Consider the following 21970-nt stretch of genomic DNA (forward strand, 5'->3'; position numbering starts at 1 on the left):
CCGAGGGACTGAGAGACGATTGAATGCTGTTTTTGTTTTCATTCATGATCCTTACAATAGTTCTGGTTAAAGAGATGTGTTTACAAAAAAACAAAAACAAATACAAATAGAGCGAAAGATGAGGTAACATTGCACATATAACAGAGATGGAGGAATTGAGAAATGTTTACCTGGGAACTAGCCGAAATACTTTTTTGGTAAAAAATATTTAATTTCAATTAAAGCTTCTTTCATTTCATGTAACGAAAGTTGTTTTATGGTTTAGTTAACTATAATAACCCTGGGGATTGTTACAAACTTGATCCTCATGAAACAGTATTTTCATGGCAAGAGAGACGTTGCATAATAAATGTGTAAGATGTTTAAAACAGGCCTGTAACACAGTTTCGTTGTTATGGGAAAAACGAGGTGGGAACCGGTGAACGTTTAACACACATTTTAATAATAAAATAAAACAAATACAAAACGAAAGTGAAGACGGCAGCCCCTCACGGATGACTCCCGCCACACACAATAAAACAGAAACATAAATCCTGTCCTCTCTCGTCCTTCACTGTCATCGCTCCTCCTTTTATGCTTCCGCTCCTCCGTGAGAGATACGAGACCGGTGCGTCGCGCAATCACGCCACCGGCCTCGCACCATTCTCTCGCGGCCCTCGGCCAAGTCCTGTTTGCCACAAGACCTTAATGCAGATATGTAACAGAAGCTAATATCAACACAGTAACAATTCTAAGAAATCTCACTTTGAGACACGATATGAAAAACCTTGTGTGTGTGTGTGTGTGTGTGTGTGGTCGTTTCCACGTTCATCATCTCTGTCCGCTGTGCAAGCGCATGTGTCTGAGACAGCTGTCCTGTCTGGAGAATGTCTTACCGCAAAAATGACAGCGGAAGGGTTTCTCACCCGTGTGCACTAGTCTGTGTGTTAAAAGCCGCTTCCTCTGTGTGAAGCCTTTCCCACACTCCTCACATCTGAAGGGTTTTTCATCCATGTGCACTAGTTTGTGTGTTAATAGCCGTCCCCTTTGTGGGAAGCCTTTCCCACACTCCTCACATCGGAAGGGTTTGGGGCCCGTGTGCTGGCCGGCATTCAGACTCTGTGGGAGCGCTCTGGGCAAACACGAGCTTGAATGTGAGGATGGGAGTGTGTTGAACGGCGTCGAGTCAGACGAGCTCGTTGTGGGTGAGTGTCTATGGGAATCCTGAAGATTCAATTCGTACTCAATCTCTGCAACACCAAAGCTCTCGTTCTGCAGAACAGCCAATAAACCGGACTGAGTCGACGTGGTCATCGAATCCTCCATCCCATATGGATCTGTAAAACTCTGGGAATGTTGCCCTGACTCCATAAGACTTTCTGGATGGTCGAACGCTTTCCCTGAACACCATAAACGAGTGTTTCCGTCATGGCAGTGGTTTTGTCCTTCACATTTCTGCTTTGCCTGAACTTGATTCAGTGTCTGATCCACAAGTTCTTCCACTTGTTCGATCTTCATCTCAAACTCCAGTCCGCTGAGCTCCTCTTCCTCCGGTTCCTTCAGTGGCGTAACGGACTCTTCTTGTTTCAAAAGCTGTGAATTTACATCCGCCGCATGTGAAAAGTGAGGTTTCTCCACTGAGAGGTTCTTCACAACGACCTTTTCCTGGCTGTGATGATCAGCCTGAGCTTCCAGCGAATGAGCCGTTACACCTGTCGAGAAGTCATATGTCAATAAGAAGTTCTAATTCAAATTCTACAACAAAACAAATAGTTACAGCTCTAAAATCTAATGCAAGTCAATATTAGTTTAATTTCATGTTAATACATCAAGCTGCTACAATAATTAGGCTAATGAACCATATTACTAGATGCAAAAATAATTTGACAATTATTAAAACTGAAATATTTTTTGAGAACTGGTGATGTTTGTTGTTCGCAAACAGAGAACAGAATGGATATATCAGAGAAGGATGTTGAGGCGAGGTGGGTGTGGGAATGTGAAGTCCGCAGTGAATGTGAATGAGTGTGGAGACGAGCGGGGATAATGAGGTCAGGTACATGATAATTAACACCTGTCTCTAATTCCAGTGATTAGTGGAGAGGTGGGATATAAGCGCCCCACAGATCTGGGACAGGGAGAGAGAGACTCATGCACTGATTGTGTTTGGAATGTTTATGTTGAGATTATACGAGGCAGTGTGCCGACAGTGTCTTGCAAGCAGGACATGAGATGGGTCCACAGGACTACCCAAAGGAGTTTGTGGACCTCTTTGAAATAAGAGGCATGTGGATGGGCGCGCAGCCAATGGCCGGTGCGCCTGATCCCACTGCTATCTGGGGAGGCAGAGCAACAGGTACCTGTAGCGAACCTCCTGGCCTATGACTTCCCTGAAAAACATTGTCTTCCCTTCCTCTCAGTGGAGCTGGCCTTTTGTCATGGCCGGACACTTGCCGAAAGTGGCTGATGGCCAAAACAAGCGACGTCTAGGAAGTGGCCGATCTGGTGGCAGTGGAGCAGTTCATTGCTCGGCTTCCACGAGGAACGGCTGAGTAGGTCCAGTGCCACTGCCTGGCGTCACTGAATCAGGCCATCCAGCTGGCTGCGGATCATCTGGTGCCGTGCCCCGGGGTTGGCATGCCCCTCCCTAATCTCTCTCTCTCCAAACCCTCTCTCTCTCTTTCTGCTCTCTCCTAAGATTGATAATATTAGGGACAAAATTATAACTATGCAACCGTCTACTACAGTATCGCATCAGGGAGTGCATTATAGTCTCCCTGAGGTAAAATTTGATTCATTCATTGCCATAGGAGAGGAAGAATTTTGCAAACTCGTTAATTCATCTAAATTGACAACATGTATGTAAGACCCTATACCGACTAAACTACTGAAAGAGATGCTTCCAGAAGTCATAGATCCTCTTCTTAACATCATTAATTCGCCTTTGTCTCTAGGATACGGATTTGCTCTTATCATCCGATCGTGGTTGTATCTCTCTATTAGTGTTACTTGATCTTAGTGCTGCATTTGACACCATTGAGCACAACATTCTCTTAAATAGACTAAAAAACTATGTTGGCATTAGTGGAATTGCATTAGCATGGTTGAAATCATATTTATCTGACCGCTATCTGTTTGTAGCAGTAAATGAAGAGATGTCTTATCGATCACAAGTTCAGTATGGCGTACCACAAGGCTCAGTACTAGGACCGCTGCTGTTCACTCTGTACATGCTACCTTTAGGAGATATCATTAGGAAACATGGAATTAGTTTTCACTGTTATGCTGATGATACTCAGCTCTATATTACTTCCAAACCTAACGAAACTCATCAATTCACAAAATTATCGGAATGCATAGCTGATATAAAAAATTGGATGACTAGTAATTTCCTACTACTAAATTCTGAAAAAACAGAGATTCTAATTATTGGAAAAAAAACTTCCACACGTAATAACCTAGAATACTGTCTAACACTTGATGGCTGCTCTGTTAAGTCTTCGCCGTCAGTTAGGAACCTGGGTGTGCTCTTTGATACCAATCTTTGATTTGAAAGTCACGTATCTAGTGTCTGTAAAACCGCATTTTTCCATCTTAAAAATATATCTAAATTACGTCATATGCTCTCATTGACAAATGCGGAACAACTAGTTCATGCGTTCATGACATCAAGGCTAGATTATTGTAATGCTCTACTGGGTGGTTGCCCTGCACGCTTAATAAACAAACTACAGCTAGTTCAAAACGCAGCCGCTAGAGTTCTTACCAGAACCAGGAAGTACGACCATATTAGCCCGGTTCTGTCAACACTGCATTGGCTCCCTATTAAACATCGTATAAATTTTAAAATATTGCTGATTACTTACAAAGCACTAAATGGTTTAGCTTGGAGGATCCCTATACCACTCTACAGATAAAGCCTTGTGGAATTTTTCGGTTCGCGTACCTACCCGAAGTGATAAGATAAAATAAAATTCTGCATCAAAATTTATAGACAAGACAAGTAGTTTGTTTAGGCATGGTTTGTAAGGAATCACAAACCTGCGCACATATATTCAAACGCACATAACTATAGAATAAATTCTTAATGCGCATGTGAACGCCATCAGCGTCTATCACAGGTTCACGTTTAAAGTCTGTTTAGAGAGAACGGTGTCGTCTTAGCGGCCCCTAATTTAATAACAAATGATCATTTAGACGGAAGTGAATCAATCAAAACTAACTTTAGCTGGAAAAAACATTTTTCATGAACCACTATAAAACTAAACCAATCTCTGTTACCTTAAATTATATGTTTATCTCTGTAAAGCTGCTTTGAAACAATCTACATTGTTAAAAGCGCTATATAAATGAGGATGACTTGACTTGACAGCGAACCAGCAGAAGTGTGCAATTGGCCGTGTGGAGGTACAGTATATGGGCTTTCACTTGGGACATGGGCATGTGCATCCCCAAATTGATAAGACAATAATTGATAAAACTGCTGAAGTCCTAAGACCAAAAAGGAGGTGAGACAGTTACTGGTGGGATATTATAGGATATATTTATTCCTAATGAAGAAATGTGTGATGACTCCGATCTTCAACCAGATGAAATGCATAATACAATGTTCCGATCCAATCTGACTTTTGAGCTGTGTTGCTGCCTGAATCATAATCATACACTGTTCGTTCGTTGGCAGAGGAGGACTGGCCCCCCGACTGACTGTGCGTTCACACCAGACGCGAATAGAGCAACAAATTTGCGCCTGCCGCGTCTAGTTATACGCTTGAACACTTTGAATCCATTCGAGCGTCGAGCGAAATTGACGCGCGTAAAAAGTTTGAAGCGAAGTTTACGCCTGTCAAGAGCGAAATTGGATGGATTCAAAGTGTTCAAGCGTATAACTAGACGCGGCAGGCGCAAATTTGTTGCTCTATTCGCGTCTGGTGTGAACGCACAGTCAGTCGGGGGGCCAGTCCTCCTCAGTCACGCGCGTCGGAGGCGAAATCTGTTGGCGGCCATCTTTTTACAAGATGGCTGATGTTGATTGAGCATTCATCGAGAGAGTCACCGCTCTGTATTTAGAACAGCGGCGTAGGGATCATCGTCGCCGTATTTGGATCCACCAGACCCTTCGGAGGCGAACCCAGTTCGGCGAGTTTCACCATTTGCTCCAGGAGCTGCGCCTGGATAACGGCCGCTTTCAGCGGTACTTCCGCCTGTCCCGCGCCCAGTTTGATGACCTGTTGTCCCGCATCGGAGCGAGGATCACCCTCGCCCTCACCCACCAAATCTGTAATTTATTTTGGTTTTAGGCGTAACAGACGCGCGAGCTAGTCGAGCACACATGCCTTTTTCCCAGACATCACTGGAAAGTTTGAAGTTCGGTCGGATATGGCAATAGCAAAAGAGAGTAAAATAAGGAGCATATTACTTTAACTGACGGTAAAGAGAGAGAGAGAGAGCACTTCTGTTGCATGTTCTTGATTGCTGATCGAATGAATACTCAGCACACATAAAAATGATTTATGTATAACGAGTGGTTCCCTACATTATTACAGGAAGCAGGTACAGTTATCACATGACGTTTTCCCGGAACATGCGTCCAGAAAGCTGACTCTCAGACAGCGCGTGAATAACCTATAAAATGAGTTCTCTTTCGCATCTTCTTGGGCGTAAACAGAAAAAACGAATTATGTCAAAATGCCTGTATAGGCAAATATCCTTGTGAAACAGTCGGTTATGTCTTAAGTGAACGTAAACAGTTGAAAAGAAATCAGATATGTAACAATTTGTTGGATACGTGCAGCTCTTAAAGTAACAGCAGTCTAATATTCCTGCTGCTGTCTTTTTCTTTTGTACATTAACATTGAAGATAGAGCTGGTTGAGCTCTGCTGGAGCAGCTCAAAATATTCACTGTACTACTAAATTAAAGTTGAAATATTAAAGATATGCAATGATATGTATTGTAAGAGCTACTTTTACTTTCACTGTTCATAAGTATAAAATGTGTAAAAACGTAATAAATATATAATACATAAATATATCACCAGTTTTCAAAAAAGTTTTTAATATAATTATACACATGTATTTTACAAATGTTATACTTATTATTTTTTACTAATATTACAGAAAAGTAACATGCATATATTTCAAATATTATTTTATATATACATTATTTCAATAATAATATATATATTGTATTATATTTATTTTTATTAGTTTTAACATAAATATAGAGTTACCATATAAAACCATTATATATTTATATATATTAAAATAAATGTAATAAAAAATTATATGGTAATATATATATTTATTTAAAAACTAATATTATAGAAATATAATTAGTTAAAAAACATAATTAGTAAAAAAAAATATATTAGCATATAATTGTTTTAAATAAATGTATATATACCCCCCACACACATAAACCCTCTCCCTCTCTCACACACACACACACACACACACACACACAGTAGGCTATGATGTTTTTTGATATCAGCTCAGACTCACTCGTGTCCATGAGCTCCACCTGTACGCCGACAGAGCATCTCTCAGCAGTGGCTCTCAGTAGTTTAGTCTTCAGGCCCTGGATCTCCTGGTTCCTCCTCCGGATCTCCTGATGAAGAGCTGCAGCCTCTTCCTCCAGCAACTGACTGATCTCCACCGCGGCCGCCTTCATGATCGCGGAGATCTGAGTCTGGAACATCCCCGCGGAGCGAATCTCGCGATCAAAGCTCTCTGCAGTTACATTACTATGGAGAATAACATAATCCACCATTGCTGCTTCTCTGGGTCCTGCTCATTCGGGGGCGTGACGTGTTTCCGGTGAAGGAAACGCTCACCAAAGTAAAAGACACGCGAGCAGCGGCAGGTCCAAAATGTATTTATTTGTAGGAAAAGGCGCAATCAATAGATACTGAAGATATTACAGTTACACACAGTCTTTTCAACTCATTAATACTTTTCTTTAACAAGACAGTCGAAAAAAATAATTTAAAGATAAGACTTACATTAAGCCATTTCTGTATTTGATTTTCTGTATATTAAAGTTTTGTTATTTATTTAAACGTAATTTATTTATTTATATATTTCTTTAATGTTATTTTTTATTGAAAGATTTATTATTGAATATATTATTTATTCATTAGTTATTGGACATAATACTGTCTTGCGAGAATCTCAACATTAAAGTTGCAGTAGGGAGTTTTGAGAAAATGTTGACTTAGCCTGAAAATTTGAACAAGCACAACTTACAGGTCCACAGCTCTCTGCTGCGCTACAGCCCTCCCTCCACAGCTCCTCCCTCCACAGCTCCTCCCCCACAGCTCCTCCCTCCACAGCTCCTCCCCCACAGCTCCTCCCTCCACAGCTCCTCCTCCACAGCTCCTACCCCCACAGCTCCTCCCCCACAGCTCCTCCCCCACAGCTCCTCCCCCACAGCTCCTCTCTCCACAGCTCCTCCCTCCACAGCTCCTCCCTCCACAGCTCCTCCCCCACAGCTCCTCCCTCCACAGCTCCTCCCCCACAGCTCCTCCCTCCACAGCTCCTCCTCCACAGCTCCTACCCCCACAGCTCCTCCCTCCACAGCTCCTCCCCCACAGCTCCTCCCCCACAGCTCCTCCCCCCACAGCTCCTCCCCCCACAGCTCCTGCCTCCACAGCTCCTCCTCCACAGCTCCTACCCCCACAGCTCCTCCCTCCACAGCTCCTCCCTCCACAGCTCCTCCCCCACAGCTCCTCCCCCACAGCTCCTCCCCCCACAGCTCCTCTCTCCACAGCTCCTCCCTCCACAGCTCCTCCCTCCACAGCTCCTCCCCCACAGCTCCTCCCTCCACAGCTCCTCCCCCACAGCTCCTCCCCCACAGCTCCTCCCCCCACAGCTCCTCCTCCACAGCTCCTCCCTCCACAGCTCCTACCCCCACAGCTCCTCCCTCCACAGCTCCTCCCCACAACTCCTCCCTCCACAGCTCCTCCCTCCACAGCTCCTCCCCCACAGCTCCTCCCTCCACAGCTCCTCCCTCCACAGCTCCTCCCTCCACAGCTCCTCCCCCCAAAGCTCCTCCCTCCACAGCTCCTCCCTCCACAGCTCCTCCCTCCACAGCTCCTCCCTCCACAGCTCCTCCCTCCACAGCTCCTCCCCCCAAAGCTCCTCCCTCCACAGCTCCTCCCTCCACAGCTCCTCCCCCACAGCTCCTCCCTCCACAGCTCCTCCCTCCACAGCTCCTCCCTCCACAGCTCCTCCCCACAGCTCCTCCCTCCACAGCTCCTCCCCCACAGCTCCTCCCTCCACAGCTCCTCCCCCCACAGCTCCTCCCTCCACAGCTCCTCCCCCACAGCTCCTCCCCCCACAGCTCCTCCCTCCACAGCTCCTCCCTCCACAGCTCCTTCCCCCACAGCTCCTCCCTCCACAGCTCCTCCCTCCACAGCTCCTCCCCCACAGCTCCTCCCTCCACAGCTCCTCCCCCCACAGCTCCTCCCTCCACAGCTCCACCCTCCACAGCTCCTTCCCCACAGCGGAGCCTGCCGTGAACGCACAGGCTAGTAAGCAGGACCACCGATGACGGCGGATTATAAACAGTTATGGAACATTCACTAATAGGGCAACATGACATCATGACTTTGCGTAAACATACACGCCACTTTCAAGTCAAGTGGCGTGTTATCTATACGCATTTTTAGCTATCTGCGTGTATGTCCACGCCGAAACGAACCGTCATCTTCCGCGTGTATGTCTACGCCATTAAATGTCCGAGTGATTCCGTGTGTATGTGTACACCGTTAAATGTCCGAGCGAAACGAAGCAAAATGTATATCTACATCTGGGGAGCGATATATTTTTTCCTATGATGGTAGGGGAAGACTCATAAATGGTATTAACCCCAGTGACGGGTAGGTTTAGGGACGGGGTTGGGGTAGGTCATATATTTATATATACAGTGATGTAACGTTAAGTCAACGGCGTTGATAAACACGCTGAAAGTGATTATGCGTGTTGATAGCACGCCAAAAATGGAAATACGAATTGGCGTGTCATACATACGCCATTTCATGAGATCAGTCTGAATAGGGACGAAACATCAACAATATGCTTTACATTGACTATGGCCTGCCCATACTTTGACTAGAAACTTGGTCCTCAAATTATGTATTTTGCAATACATGTAACTTTATAACGTTGCACTCTTTCTATAAGTTATAAATACCTAGTAAGATAACGTTAAAGGATTAGTTCACTTTTAAAAAAACTTTTGCTGATAATTTACTCACCCCCATGTCATCCAAGATGTCCATGTCTTTCTTTCTTCAGTCGAAAAGAAATGAAGGTTTTTGATGAAAACATTCCAGGCTTTTTCTCCATATAATGGACTTCAATAGGACACAAACGTTTCAAGGACCAAATGACAGTTTCAGTGCAGCTTCAAAGGGCTTTAAACGGTACCAGACGATGAATAAGGGTCTTATCTAGCGAAACGATCGGTCATTTCAAAAATAAATACAAAACTTTAAGTTTTATAAGCACAAATGCTCGCTTTGCTCTGTTCTGTGATGCACGTTCGTGATCCTGTTCGAACTCGTTCATCAGCGCGTACACGAGCGTGATTGACACTGCTAAGACATTCCTCCTGGCTCTGATTGGTTGTTTATGACCGGGAGCGGTGTATTTCTGCAAATGGCAATATGACCACAGGGAGGAGCCAGAGGAGCTTGATTTTTTCACAGATTATCTGTCTCATATTCTACTGTCAGGACATAATGACAGTTTTAACAAATATCTGGTTACAAAAGTTACCTACTGCAGCTTTAAAGGGTTTGTTCACCCAAAAAATGAAAATCCTGTCATTAATTACCCTCGTGTCGTTCCAAACCCTCAAGACTTTAGTTCATCTTTAAACACTAATGAAGATAATTTAAATGAAATCTGAGAGATTTCTGTCAGTCCCTTGACAGTCCATGTAACTACCACTTTAACCCTTCAAAAAGTTCATAAAGAGATAAAACCAATCCATATGAACTGAGTGGTTTAATCAAAATTTTCTGAAGAGTCTCGGTTGCTTTATATGATGAAATTTTGCCTTTTATTCACATATAAACATTCATCTACACATAAGTTATGGTAAAAGGAAGTTCAAGCATGTTCGATTGACGTGCGAGAACCAATGAGATTCATTCTCCTGTTACGCAGCACGTTTGAGTTCCCTAAAGAACCAATGAGGGTCATTCTCGTGTTACGCAGCACATTTGAGTTCCCTAAAGAACCAATGAGGGTCATTCACGTGTTATGCAGCACGTTTGAGTTCCCTAAAGAACCAATGAGTTTCATTCAAGTGTTACGCAGCACGTTTGAGTTCCCTAAAGAACCAATGAGATTCATTCTCCTGTTACGCAGCACGTTTGAGTTCCCTAAAGTACCAATGAGGTTCATTCACGTGTTATGCAGCACGTTTGAGTTCCCTAAAGAACCAATGAGTTTCATTCAAGTGTTACGCAGCACGTTTGAGTTCCCTAAAGAACCAATGAGGGTCATTCTCGTGTTACGCAGCACATTTGAGTTCCCTAAAGAACCAATGAGGGTCATTCACGTGTTATGCAGCACGTTTGAGTTCCCTAAAGAACCAATGAGGGTCATTCACATGTTACGCAGCACGTTTGAGTTCCCTAAAGAACCAATGAGTTTCATTCAAGTGTTACGCAGCACGTTTGAGTTCCCTAAAGAACCAATGAGGGTCATTCTCGTGTTACGCAGCACATTTGAGTTCCCTAAAGAACCAATGAGGGTCATTCACGTGTTATGCAGCACGTTTGAGTTCCCTAAAGAACCAATGAGTTTCATTCAAGTGTTACGCAGCACGTTTGAGTTCCCTAAAGAACCAATGAGGGTCATTCTCGTGTTACGCAGCACGTTTGAGTTCCCTAAAGAACCAATGAGGTTCATTCACATGTTACGCAGCACATTTGAGATCCCTAAAGAACCAATGAGGGTCATTCTCGTGTTACGCAGCATGTTTGAGTTCCCTAAAGAACCAATGAGGTTCATTATCGTGTTACGCAGCACGTTTGAGTTCTCTAAAGAACCAATGAGGTTCATTCTCCTGTTACGCAGCACGTTTGAGTTCCCTAGAGAACCAATGAGGGCCATTCTCCTGTTACGCAGCATGTTTGAGTTCCCTAAAGAACCAATGAGGTTCATTATCATGTTACGCAGCACGTTTGAGTTCCCTAAAGAACCAATGAGGGTCATTCTCATGTTACGCAGCACGTTTGAGTTCCCTAAAGAACCAATGAGGTTCATTATCGTGTTACGCAGCACGTTTGAGTTCCCTAAAGAACCAATGAGGTTCATTATCGTGTTACGCAGCACGTTTGAGTTCTCTAAAGAACCAATGAGGTTCATTCTCCTGTTACGCAGCATGTTTGAGTTCCCTAAAGAACCAATGAGGTTCATTATCATGTTACGCAGCACGTTTGAGTTCCCTAAAGAACCAATGAGGGTCATTCTCATGTTACGCAGCACGTTTGAGTTCCCTAAAGAACCAATGAGGTTCATTATCATGTTACGCAGCACGTTTGAGTTCCCTAAAGAACCAATGAGGGTCATTCTCCTGTTACGCAGCATGTTTGAGTTCCCTAAAGAACCAATGAGGTTCATTATCATGTTACGCAGCACGTTTGAGTTCCCTAAAGAACCAATGAGGGTCATTATCCTGTTACGCAGCACGTTTGAGCTTCAGCAAGAACCAATGAGTTTCATTCTCCTGTTACGCAGCACGTTTGAGTTCCCTAAAGAACCAATGAGGTTCATTATCGTGTTACGCAGCACGTTTGAGTTCCCTAAAGAACCAATGAGGGTCATTCTCCTGTTACGCAGCATGTTTGAGTTCCCTAAAGAACCAATGAGGTTCATTCTCCTGTTACGCAGCACGTTTGAGTTCCCTAAAGAACCAATGAGGGCCATTCTCCTGTTACGCAGCACGTTTGAGTTCCCTAAAGAACCAATGAGGTTCATTATCGTGTTACGTAGCACGTTTGAGTTCCCTAAAGAACCAATGAGGTTCATTCACATGTTGCGCAGCACGTTTGAGATCCCTAAAGAACCAATGAGGGTCATTCTCGTGTTACGTAGCACGTTTGAGTTCCCTAAAGAACCAATGAGGTTCATTCACATGTTACGCAGCACGTTTGAGATCCCTAAAGAACCAATGAGGGTTATTCTCGTGTTACGCAGCACGTTTGAGTTCCCTAAAGAACCAATGAGGGCCATTCTCCTGTTACGCAGCATGTTTGAGTTCCCTAAAGAACCAATGAGGTTCATTATCGTGTTACGCAGCACGTTTGAGTTCCCTAAAGAACCAATGAGGTTCATTCTCCTGCTACGCAGCACGCTTGAGCTTCAGCAAGAACCAATGAGGTTCATTCACATGTTACGCAGCACGTTTGAGATCCCTAAAGAACCAATGAGGGTCATTCTCCTGTTACACAGCACATTTGAGTTCCCTAAAGAACCAATGAGGTTCATTATCGTGTTACGCAGCACGTTTGAGTTCTCTAAAGAACCAATGAGGTTCATTATCGTGTTACGCAGCACGTTTGAGTTCCCTAAAGAACCAATGAGGTTCATTCTCCTGTTACGCAGCACGTTTGAGCTTCAGCAAGAACCAATGAGGTTCATTCACATGTTACGCAGCACGTTTGAGATCCCTAAAGAACCAATGAGGGTCATTCTCGTGTTACGCAGCACGTTTGAGATCCCTAAAGAACCAATGAGGGTCATTCTCGTGTTACGCAGCACGTTTGAGATCCCTAAAGAACCAATGAGGGTCATTCTCCTGTTACGCAGCACGTTTGAGATCCCTAAAGAACCAATGAGGTTCATTATCGTGTTACGCAGCACGTTTGAGTTCCCTAAAGAACCAATGAGGTTCATTCTCGTGTTACGCAGCACGTTTGAGATCCCTAAAGAACCAATGAGGGTCATTCTCCTGTTACGCAGCACGTTTGAGTTCTCTAAAGAACCAATGAGGTTCATTATCGTGTTACGCAGCACGTTTGAGTTCCCTAAAGAACCAATGAGGTTCATTCTCCTGTTACGCAGCACGTTTGAGCTTCAGCAAGAACCAATGAGGTTCATTCACATGTTACGCAGCACGTTTGAGATCCCTAAAGAACCAATGAGGGTCATTCTCGTGTTACGCAGCACGTTTGAGATCCCTAAAGAACCAATGAGGGTCATTCTCCTGTTACGCAGCACGTTTGAGTTCCCTAAAGAACCAATGAAGTTCATTATCGTGTTACGCAGCACGTTTGAGTCCTCTAAAGAACCAATGAGGGTCATTCTCATGTTACGCAGCACGTTTGAGTTCCCTAAAGAACCAATGAGGGCCATTCTCCTGTTACGCAGCATGTTTGAGTTCCCTAAAGAACCAATGAGGTTCATTATCATGTTACGCAGCACGTTTGAGTTCCCTAAAGAACCAATGAGGGTCATTCTCATGTTACGCAGCACGTTTGAGTTCCCTAAAGAACCAATGAGGGCCATTCTCCTGTTACGCAGCATGTTTGAGTTCCCTAAAGAACCAATGAGGTTCATTATCGTGTTACGAAGCACGTTTGAGTTCCCTAAAGAACCAATGAGGGTCATTCTCCTGTTACGCAGCATGTTTGAGTTCCCTAAAGAACCAATGAGGTTCATTCTTCTGTTACGCAGCACGTTTGAGTTCCCTAAAGAACCAATGAGGTTCATTATCGTGTTCATTATCGTGTTACGCAGCACGTTTGAGTTCTCTAAAGAACCAATGAGGGTCATTCTCATGTTACGCAGCACGTTTGAGTTCCCTAAAGAACCAATGAGGGTCATTCACGTGTTATGCAGCACGTTTGAGTTCCCTAAAGAACCAATGAGGTTCATTCAAGTGTTACGCAGCACGTTTGAGTTCCCTAAAGAACCAATGAGGGTCATTCTCGGGTTACGTAGCACGTTTGAGTTCCCTAAAGAACCAATGAGGGTCATTCACATGTTACGCAGCATGTTTGAGTTCCCTAAAGAACCAATGAGGGTCATTCTCGTGTTACGCAGCACGTTTGAGTTCCCTAAAGAACCAATGAGGGCCATTCTCCTGTTATGCAGCACGTTTGAGTTCCCTAAAGAACCAATGAGGTTCATTATCGTGTTACGCAGCACGTTTGAGTTCTCTAAAGAACCAATGAGGGTCATTCTCATGTTACGCAGCACGTTTGAGTTCCCTAAAGAACCAATGAGGGTCATTCACGTGTTATGCAGCACGTTTGAGTTCCCTAAAGAACCAATGAGGTTCATTCAAGTGTTACGCAGCACGTTTGAGTTCCCTAAAGAACCAATGAGGGTCATTCTCGTGTTACGTAGCACGTTTGAGTTCCCTAAAGAACCAATGAGGTTCATTCACATGTTACGCAGCACGTTTGAGATCCCTAAAGAACCAATGAGGGTCATTCTCCTGTTACACAGCACATTTGAGTTCCCTAAAGAACCAATGAGGTTCATTATCGTGTTACGCAGTATGTTTGAGTTCCCTAAAGAACCAATGAGGTTCATTCACATGTTACGCAGCACGTTTGAGATCCCTAAAGAACCAATGAGGGTCATTCTCCTGTTACACAGCACATTTGAGTTCCCTAAAGAACCAATGAGGTTCATTATCGTGTTACGCAGCATGTTTGAGTTCCCTAAAGAACCAATGAGGTTCATTATCGTGTTACGCAGCACGTTTGAGTTCCCTAAAGAACCAATGAGGTTCATTCTCCTTTTACGCAGCATGTTTGAGCTTCAGCAAGAACCAATGAGGTTCATTCACATGTTACGCAGCACGTTTGAGATCCCTAAAGAACCAATGAGGGTCATTCTCGTGTTACGGAGCATGTTTGAGTTCCCTAAAGAACCAATGAGGGTCATTCTCATGTTACGCAGCATGTTTGAGTTCCCTAAAGAACCAATGAGGTTCATTATCGTGTTACGCAGCACATTTGAGTTCCCTAAAGAACCAATGCGGGTCATTCTCATGTTACGCAGCATGTTTGAGTTCCCTAAAGAACCAATGAGGGTCATTCTCATGTTACACAGCACGTTTGAGTTCCCTAAAGAACCAATGAGGGCCATTCTCCTGTTAGGCAGCATGTTTGAGTTCCCTAAAGAACCAATGAGGTTCATTATCGTGTTACGCAGCACGTTTGAGTTCTCTAAAGAACCAATGAGGTTCATTCACGTGATACGCAGCACGTTTGAGTTCCCTAAAGAACCAATGAGGGTCATTCACGTGTTATGCAGCACGTTTGAGTTCCCTAAAGAACCAATGAGGGTCATTCTCGTGTTACGTAGCACGTTTGAGTTCCCTAAAGAACCAATGAGGATCATTCACATGTTACGCAGCACATTTGAGATCCCTAAAGAACCAATGAGGTTCATTCAAGTGTTACGCAGCACGTTTGAGTTCCCTAAAGAACCAATGAGGTTCATTATCGTGTTACGCAGCACGTTTGAGTTCTCTAAAGAACCAATGAGGTTCATTCACGTGATACGCAGCACGTTTGAGTTCCCTAAAGAACCAATGAGGGTCATTCACGTGTTATGCAGCACGTTTGAGTTCCCTAAAGAACCAATGAGGTTCATTCAAGTGTTACGCAGCACGTTTGAGTTCCCTAAAGAACCAATGAGGGTCATTCTCGTGTTACGTAGCACGTTTGAGTTCCCTAAAGAACCAATGAGGTTCATTCGCACGTTTGAGATCCCTAAAGAACCAATGAGGGTCATTCTCGTGTTACGCAGCACGTTTGAGTTCCCTAAAGAACCAATGAGGGCCATTCTCCTGTTACGCAGCATGTTTGAGTTCCCTAAAGAACCAATGAGGTTCATTATCGTGTTACGCAGCACGTTTGAGATCCCTAAAGAACCAATGAGGGTCATTCTCGTGTTACGTAGCATGTTTGAGTTCCCTAAAGAACCAATGAGGGTCATTCTCATGTTACGCAGCATGTTTGAGTTCCCTAAAGAACCAATGAGGTTCATTATCGTGTTACGCAGCACGTTTGAGTTCCCTAAAGAACCAATGAGGTTCATTCTCCTGTTACGCAGCATGTTTGAGTTCCCCAAAGAACCAATGAGGGTCATTCTCATGTTACGCAGCATGTTTGAGTTCCCTAAAGAACCAATGAGGGTCATTCTCATGTTACGCAGCATGTTTGAGTTCCCTAAAGAACCAATGAGGTTCATTATCGTGTTACGCAGCACGTTTGAGTTCCCTAAAGAACCAATGAGGGTCATTCTCGTGTTACGTAGCACGTTTGAGTTCCCTAAAGAACCAATGAGGTTCATTCACATGTTACGCAGCACGTTTGAGATCCCTAAAGAACCAAAGAGGGTCATTCTCGTGTTACGTAGCATGTTTGAGTTCCCTAAAGAACCAATGAGGTTCATTCTCCTGTTACGCAGCATGTTTGAGTTCCCTAAAGAACCAATGAGGGTCATTCTCATGTTACGCAGCACGTTTGAGATCCCTAAAGAACCAATGAGGGCCATTCTCCTGTTACGCAGCATGTTTGAGTTCCCTAAAGAACCAATGAGGTTCATTATCGTGTTACGCAGCACGTTTGAGCTTCAGCAAGAACCAATGAGGTTCATTCTCCTTTTACGCAGCACGTTTGAGTTCCCTAAAGAACCAATGAGGGCCATTCTCCTGTTACGCAGCACGTTTGAGTTCCCTAAAGAACCAATGAGGGTCATTCTCATGTTACACAGCACGTTTGAGTTCCCTAAAGAACCAATGAGGGCCATTCTCCTGTTACGCAGCATGTTTGAGTTCCCTAAAGAACCAATGAGGTTCATTATCGTGTTACGCAGCACGTTTGAGCTTCAGCAAGAACCAATGAGGTTCATTCTCCTGTTACGCAGCACGTTTGAGTTCCCTAAAGAACCAATGAGGGTCATTCTCATGTTACGCAGCACGTTTGAGTTCCCTAAAGAACCAATGAGGATCATTCACATGTTACGCAGCACGTTTGAGATCCCTAAAGAACCAATGAGGTTCATTCAAGTGTTACGCAGCACGTTTGAGTTCCCTAAAGAACCAATGAGGTTCATTATCGTGTTACGCAGCACGTTTGAGTTCTCTAAAGAACCAATGAGGTTCATTCACGTGATACGCAGCACGTTTGAGTTCCCTAAAGAACCAATGAGGGTCATTCACGTGTTATGCAGCACGTTTGAGTTCCCTAAAGAACCAATGAGGTTCATTCAAGTGTTACGCAGCACGTTTGAGTTCCCTAAAGAACCAATGAGGGTCATTCTCGTGTTACGTAGCACGTTTGAGTTCCCTAAAGAACCAATGAGGTTCATTCGCACGTTTGAGATCCCTAAAGAACCAATGAGGGTCATTCTCGTGTTACGCAGCACGTTTGAGTTCCCTAAAGAACCAATGAGGGCCATTCTCCTGTTACGCAGCATGTTTGAGTTCCCTAAAGAACCAATGAGGTTCATTATCGTGTTACGCAGCACGTTTGAGATCCCTAAAGAACCAATGAGGGTCATTCTCGTGTTACGTAGCATGTTTGAGTTCCCTAAAGAACCAATGAGGGTCATTCTCATGTTACGCAGCATGTTTGAGTTCCCTAAAGAACCAATGAGGTTCATTATCGTGTTACGCAGCACGTTTGAGTTCCCTAAAGAACCAATGAGGTTCATTCTCCTGTTACGCAGCATGTTTGAGTTCCCCAAAGAACCAATGAGGGTCATTCTCATGTTACGCAGCATGTTTGAGTTCCCTAAAGAACCAATGAGGGTCATTCTCATGTTACGCAGCATGTTTGAGTTCCCTAAAGAACCAATGAGGTTCATTATCGTGTTACGCAGCACGTTTGAGTTCCCTAAAGAACCAATGAGGGTCATTCTCGTGTTACGTAGCACGTTTGAGTTCCCTAAAGAACCAATGAGGTTCATTCACATGTTACGCAGCACGTTTGAGATCCCTAAAGAACCAATGAGGGTCATTCTCGTGTTACGTAGCATGTTTGAGTTCCCTAAAGAACCAATGAGGTTCATTCTCCTGTTACGCAGCATGTTTGAGTTCCCTAAAGAACCAATGAGGGTCATTCTCATGTTACGCAGCACGTTTGAGATCCCTAAAGAACCAATGAGGGCCATTCTCCTGTTACGCAGCATGTTTGAGTTCCCTAAAGAACCAATGAGGTTCATTATCGTGTTACGCAGCACGTTTGAGCTTCAGCAAGAACCAATGAGGTTCATTCTCCTTTTACGCAGCAAGTTTGAGTTCCCTAAAGAACCAATGAGGGCCATTCTCCTGTTACGCAGCACGTTTGAGTTCCCTAAAGAACCAATGAGGGTCATTCTCATGTTACACAGCACGTTTGAGTTCCCTAAAGAACCAATGAGGGCCATTCTCCTGTTACGCAGCATGTTTGAGTTCCCTAAAGAACCAATGAGGTTCATTATCGTGTTACGCAGCACGTTTGAGCTTCAGCAAGAACCAATGAGGTTCATTCTCCTGTTACGCAGCACGTTTGAGTTCCCTAAAGAACCAATGAGGGTCATTCTCATGTTACGCAGCACGTTTGAGTTCCCTAAAGAACCAATGAGGGCCATTCTCCTGTTACGCAGCATGTTTGAGTTCCCTAAAGAACCAATGAGGTTCATTATCGTGTTACGCAGCACGTTTGAGCTTCAGCAAGAACCAATGAGGTTCATTCTCCTGTTACGCAGCACGTTTGAGTTCCCTAAAGAACCAATGAGGTTCATTCTCCTGTTACGCAGCACGTTTGAGTTCCCTAAAGAACCAATGAGGTTCATTCTCCTGTTACGCAGCACGTTTGAGTTCCCTAAAGAACCAATGAGGGCCATTCTCCTGTTACGCAGCACGTTTGAGTTCCCTAAAGAACCAATGAGGGTCATTCTCCTGTTACGCAGCACGTTTGAGTTCCCTAAAGAACCAATGAGGGCCATTCTCCTGTTACGCAGCATGTTTGAGTTCCCTAAAGAACCAATGAGGTTCATTATCGTGTTACGCAGCACGTTTGAGCTTCAGCAAGAACCAATGAGGTTCATTCTCCTGTTACGCAGCACGTTTGAGTTCCCTAAAGAACCAATGAGGGTCATTCTCATGTTACGCAGCACGTTTGAGTTCCCTAAAGAACCAATGAGGGCCATTCTCCTGTTACGCAGCATGTTTGAGTTCCCTAAAGAACCAATGAGGTTCATTATCGTGTTACGCAGCACGTTTGAGCTTCAGCAAGAACCAATGAGTTTCATTCTGCTGTTACGCAGCACGTTTGAGTTCCCTAAAGAACCAATGAGGTTTATTCTACTGTTACGCAGCACGTTTGAGTTCCCTAAAGAACCAATGAGGTTCATTATCGTGTTACACAGCACGTTTGAGCTTCAGCAAGAACCAATGAGGTTCATTCTCCTGTTACGCAGCACGTTTGAGTTCCCTAAAGAACCAATGAGGGTCATTCTCATGTTACGCAGCACGTTTGAGTTCCCTAAAGAACCAATGAGGGCCATTCTCCTGTTACGCAGCATGTTTGAGTTCCCTAAAGAACCAATGAGGTTCATTATCGTGTTACGCAGCACGTTTGAGCTTCAGCAAGAACCAATGAGGTTCATTCTCCTGTTACGCAGCACGTTTGAGTTCCCTAAAGAACCAATGAGGGTCATTCTCATGTTACGCAGCACGTTTGAGTTCCCTAAAGAACCAATGAGGGCCATTCTCCTGTTACGCAGCATGTTTGAGTTCCCTAAAGAACCAATGAGGTTCATTATCGTGTTACGCAGCACGTTTGAGCTTCAGCAAGAACCAATGAGGTTCATTCTCCTGTTACGCAGCACGTTTGAGTTCCCTAAAGAACCAATGAGGGCCATTCTCCTGTTACGCAGCACGTTTGAGTTCCCTAAAGAACCAATGAGGGTCATTCTCCTGTTACGCAGCACGTTTGAGTTCCCTAAAGAACCAATGAGGGCCATTCTCCTGTTACGCAGCATGTTTGAGTTCCCTAAAGAACCAATGAGGTTCATTATCGTGTTACGCAGCACGTTTGAGCTTCAGCAAGAACCAATGAGGTTCATTCTCCTGTTACGCAGCACGTTTGAGTTCCCTAAAGAACCAATGAGGTTCATTCTCCTGTTACGCAGCACGTTTGAGTTCCCTAAAGAACCAATGAGGGTCATTCTCATGTTACGCAGCACGTTTGAGTTCCCTAAAGAACCAATGAGGGCCATTCTCCTGTTACGCAGCATGTTTGAGTTCCCTAAAGAACCAATGAGGTTCATTATCGTGTTACGCAGCACGTTTGAGCTTCAGCAAGAACCAATGAGTTTCATTCTCCTGTTACGCAGCACGTTTGAGTTCCCTAAAGAACCAATGAGGTTCATTCTACTGTTACGCAGCACGTTTGAGTTCCCTAAAGAACCAATGAGGTTCATTATCGTGTTACACAGCACGTTTGAGCTTCAGCAAGAACCAATGAGGTTCATTCTCCTGTTACGCAGCACGTTTGAGTTCCCTAAAGAACCAATGAGGTTCATTCTCCTGTTACGCAGCACGTTTGAGTTCCCTAAAGTACCAATGAGGGCCATTCTCCTGTTACGCAGCACGTTTGAGTTCCCTAAAGAACCAATGAGGGTCATTCTCCTGTTACGCAGCACGTTTGAGTTCCCTAAAGAACCAATGAGGGCCATTCTCCTGTTACGCAGCATGTTTGAGTTCCCTAAAGAACCAATGAGGTTCATTATCGTGTTACGCAGCACGTTTGAGCTTCAGCAAGAACCAATGAGGTTCATTCTCCTGTTACGCAGCACGTTTGAGTTCCCTAAAGAACCAATGAGGGTCATTCTCATGTTACGCAGCACGTTTGAGTTCCCTAAAGAACCAATGAGGGCCATTCTCCTGTTACGCAGCATGTTTGAGTTCCCTAAAGAACCAATGAGGTTCATTATCGTGTTACGCAGCACGTTTGAGCTTCAGCAAGAACCAATGAGTTTCATTCTCCTGTTACGCAGCACGTTTGAGTTCCCTAAAGAACCAATGAGGTTCATTCTACTGTTACGCAGCACGTTTGAGTTCCCTAAAGAACCAATGAGGTTCATTATCGTGTTACGCAGCACGTTTGAGTTCCCTAAAGAACCAATGAGGTTCATTATCGTGTTACGCAGCACGTTTGAGCTTCAGCAAGAACCAATGAGGTTCATTCTCCTGTTACGCAGCACGTTTGAGTTCCCTAAAGAACCAATGAGGTTCATTCTCCTGTTACGCAGCACGTTTGAGCTTCAGCAAGAAACCTTTTAATAAATAAGTCAGTGAATTACTCAGTTACCTCTGCTCTGTCCCTGGATGAATCAGCCATTTTGAACAAATTGGTTGACTGAATGATTCAATGACTTATGAAATAAAGCTTCTGTCATTTCATGTAATGACAGTTGTTTTTTGGTTTAGTTAACTATAATATCCCTGGGGATTGTTTCATACTTGATAATCAGGAAACATTGCAAAAAGGGAGATGTTGCATAATGAATGTGTGAAACAGCCTTTATTGCAGAAATGCATCAGAAGCTAATATCAACACAGTAACAATTCTAAGAAATCTCACCTTGAGGCATACAAACAACTTTGTGTGTGTGGTTTTGTCCACCTTCATCATCTCTGTATAGGGAAGTGTGGCCCAGTGGCGACTGCTAGTCTTTCAAAGAGGGGAAGCTAATTTTCGGCCTACATCATAAAAATTTTCCATTTATTTATAGCCTAGCCTACTGTATGAATGAATAAATGAATGAAAACACAATCTAAAAAAAGATATTAAACTCGACGGAGGAAATGTGGGAATTAGGTTAAACTGAAACAAGGAATGTGGTGTATAATTGTGAAGTGTATGATGAAAATTGGCTAGCAATTTCGCCAAGTAAATATCAATAGATTGCAGCAGTTTGTCTTTCGACTACACTTGCAAAATCTGTGATGGGACTGAGCTTGAA

General features: G+C 44.0%; 1 protein-coding gene across 1 annotated transcript in view; it reads right to left on the reverse strand.

The window, feature by feature from the left end:
• Nucleotides 1–21970, reverse strand: part of LOC143738524 (uncharacterized) — a 51796-nt gene that overhangs the window by 12565 nt on the left and 17261 nt on the right. The window contains exons 9-11 of the mRNA XM_077230508.1: nucleotides 21589–21641; nucleotides 6479–6763; nucleotides 816–1691 (exon numbers count right to left, since the gene is read on the reverse strand). Of these exons, the coding sequence (XP_077086623.1) occupies nucleotides 816–1691; nucleotides 6479–6763; nucleotides 21589–21641 (1214 nt within the window). The remainder of the gene's footprint in view (nucleotides 1–815; nucleotides 1692–6478; nucleotides 6764–21588; nucleotides 21642–21970) is intronic.

This window comes from Siphateles boraxobius, unplaced genomic scaffold (assembly GCF_051911475.1).
Source record: "Siphateles boraxobius isolate OS27281-9 unplaced genomic scaffold, OSU_SipBor_1 146, whole genome shotgun sequence".
In the NCBI taxonomy this organism is placed as follows: Eukaryota; Metazoa; Chordata; class Actinopteri; order Cypriniformes; family Leuciscidae; genus Siphateles; species Siphateles boraxobius.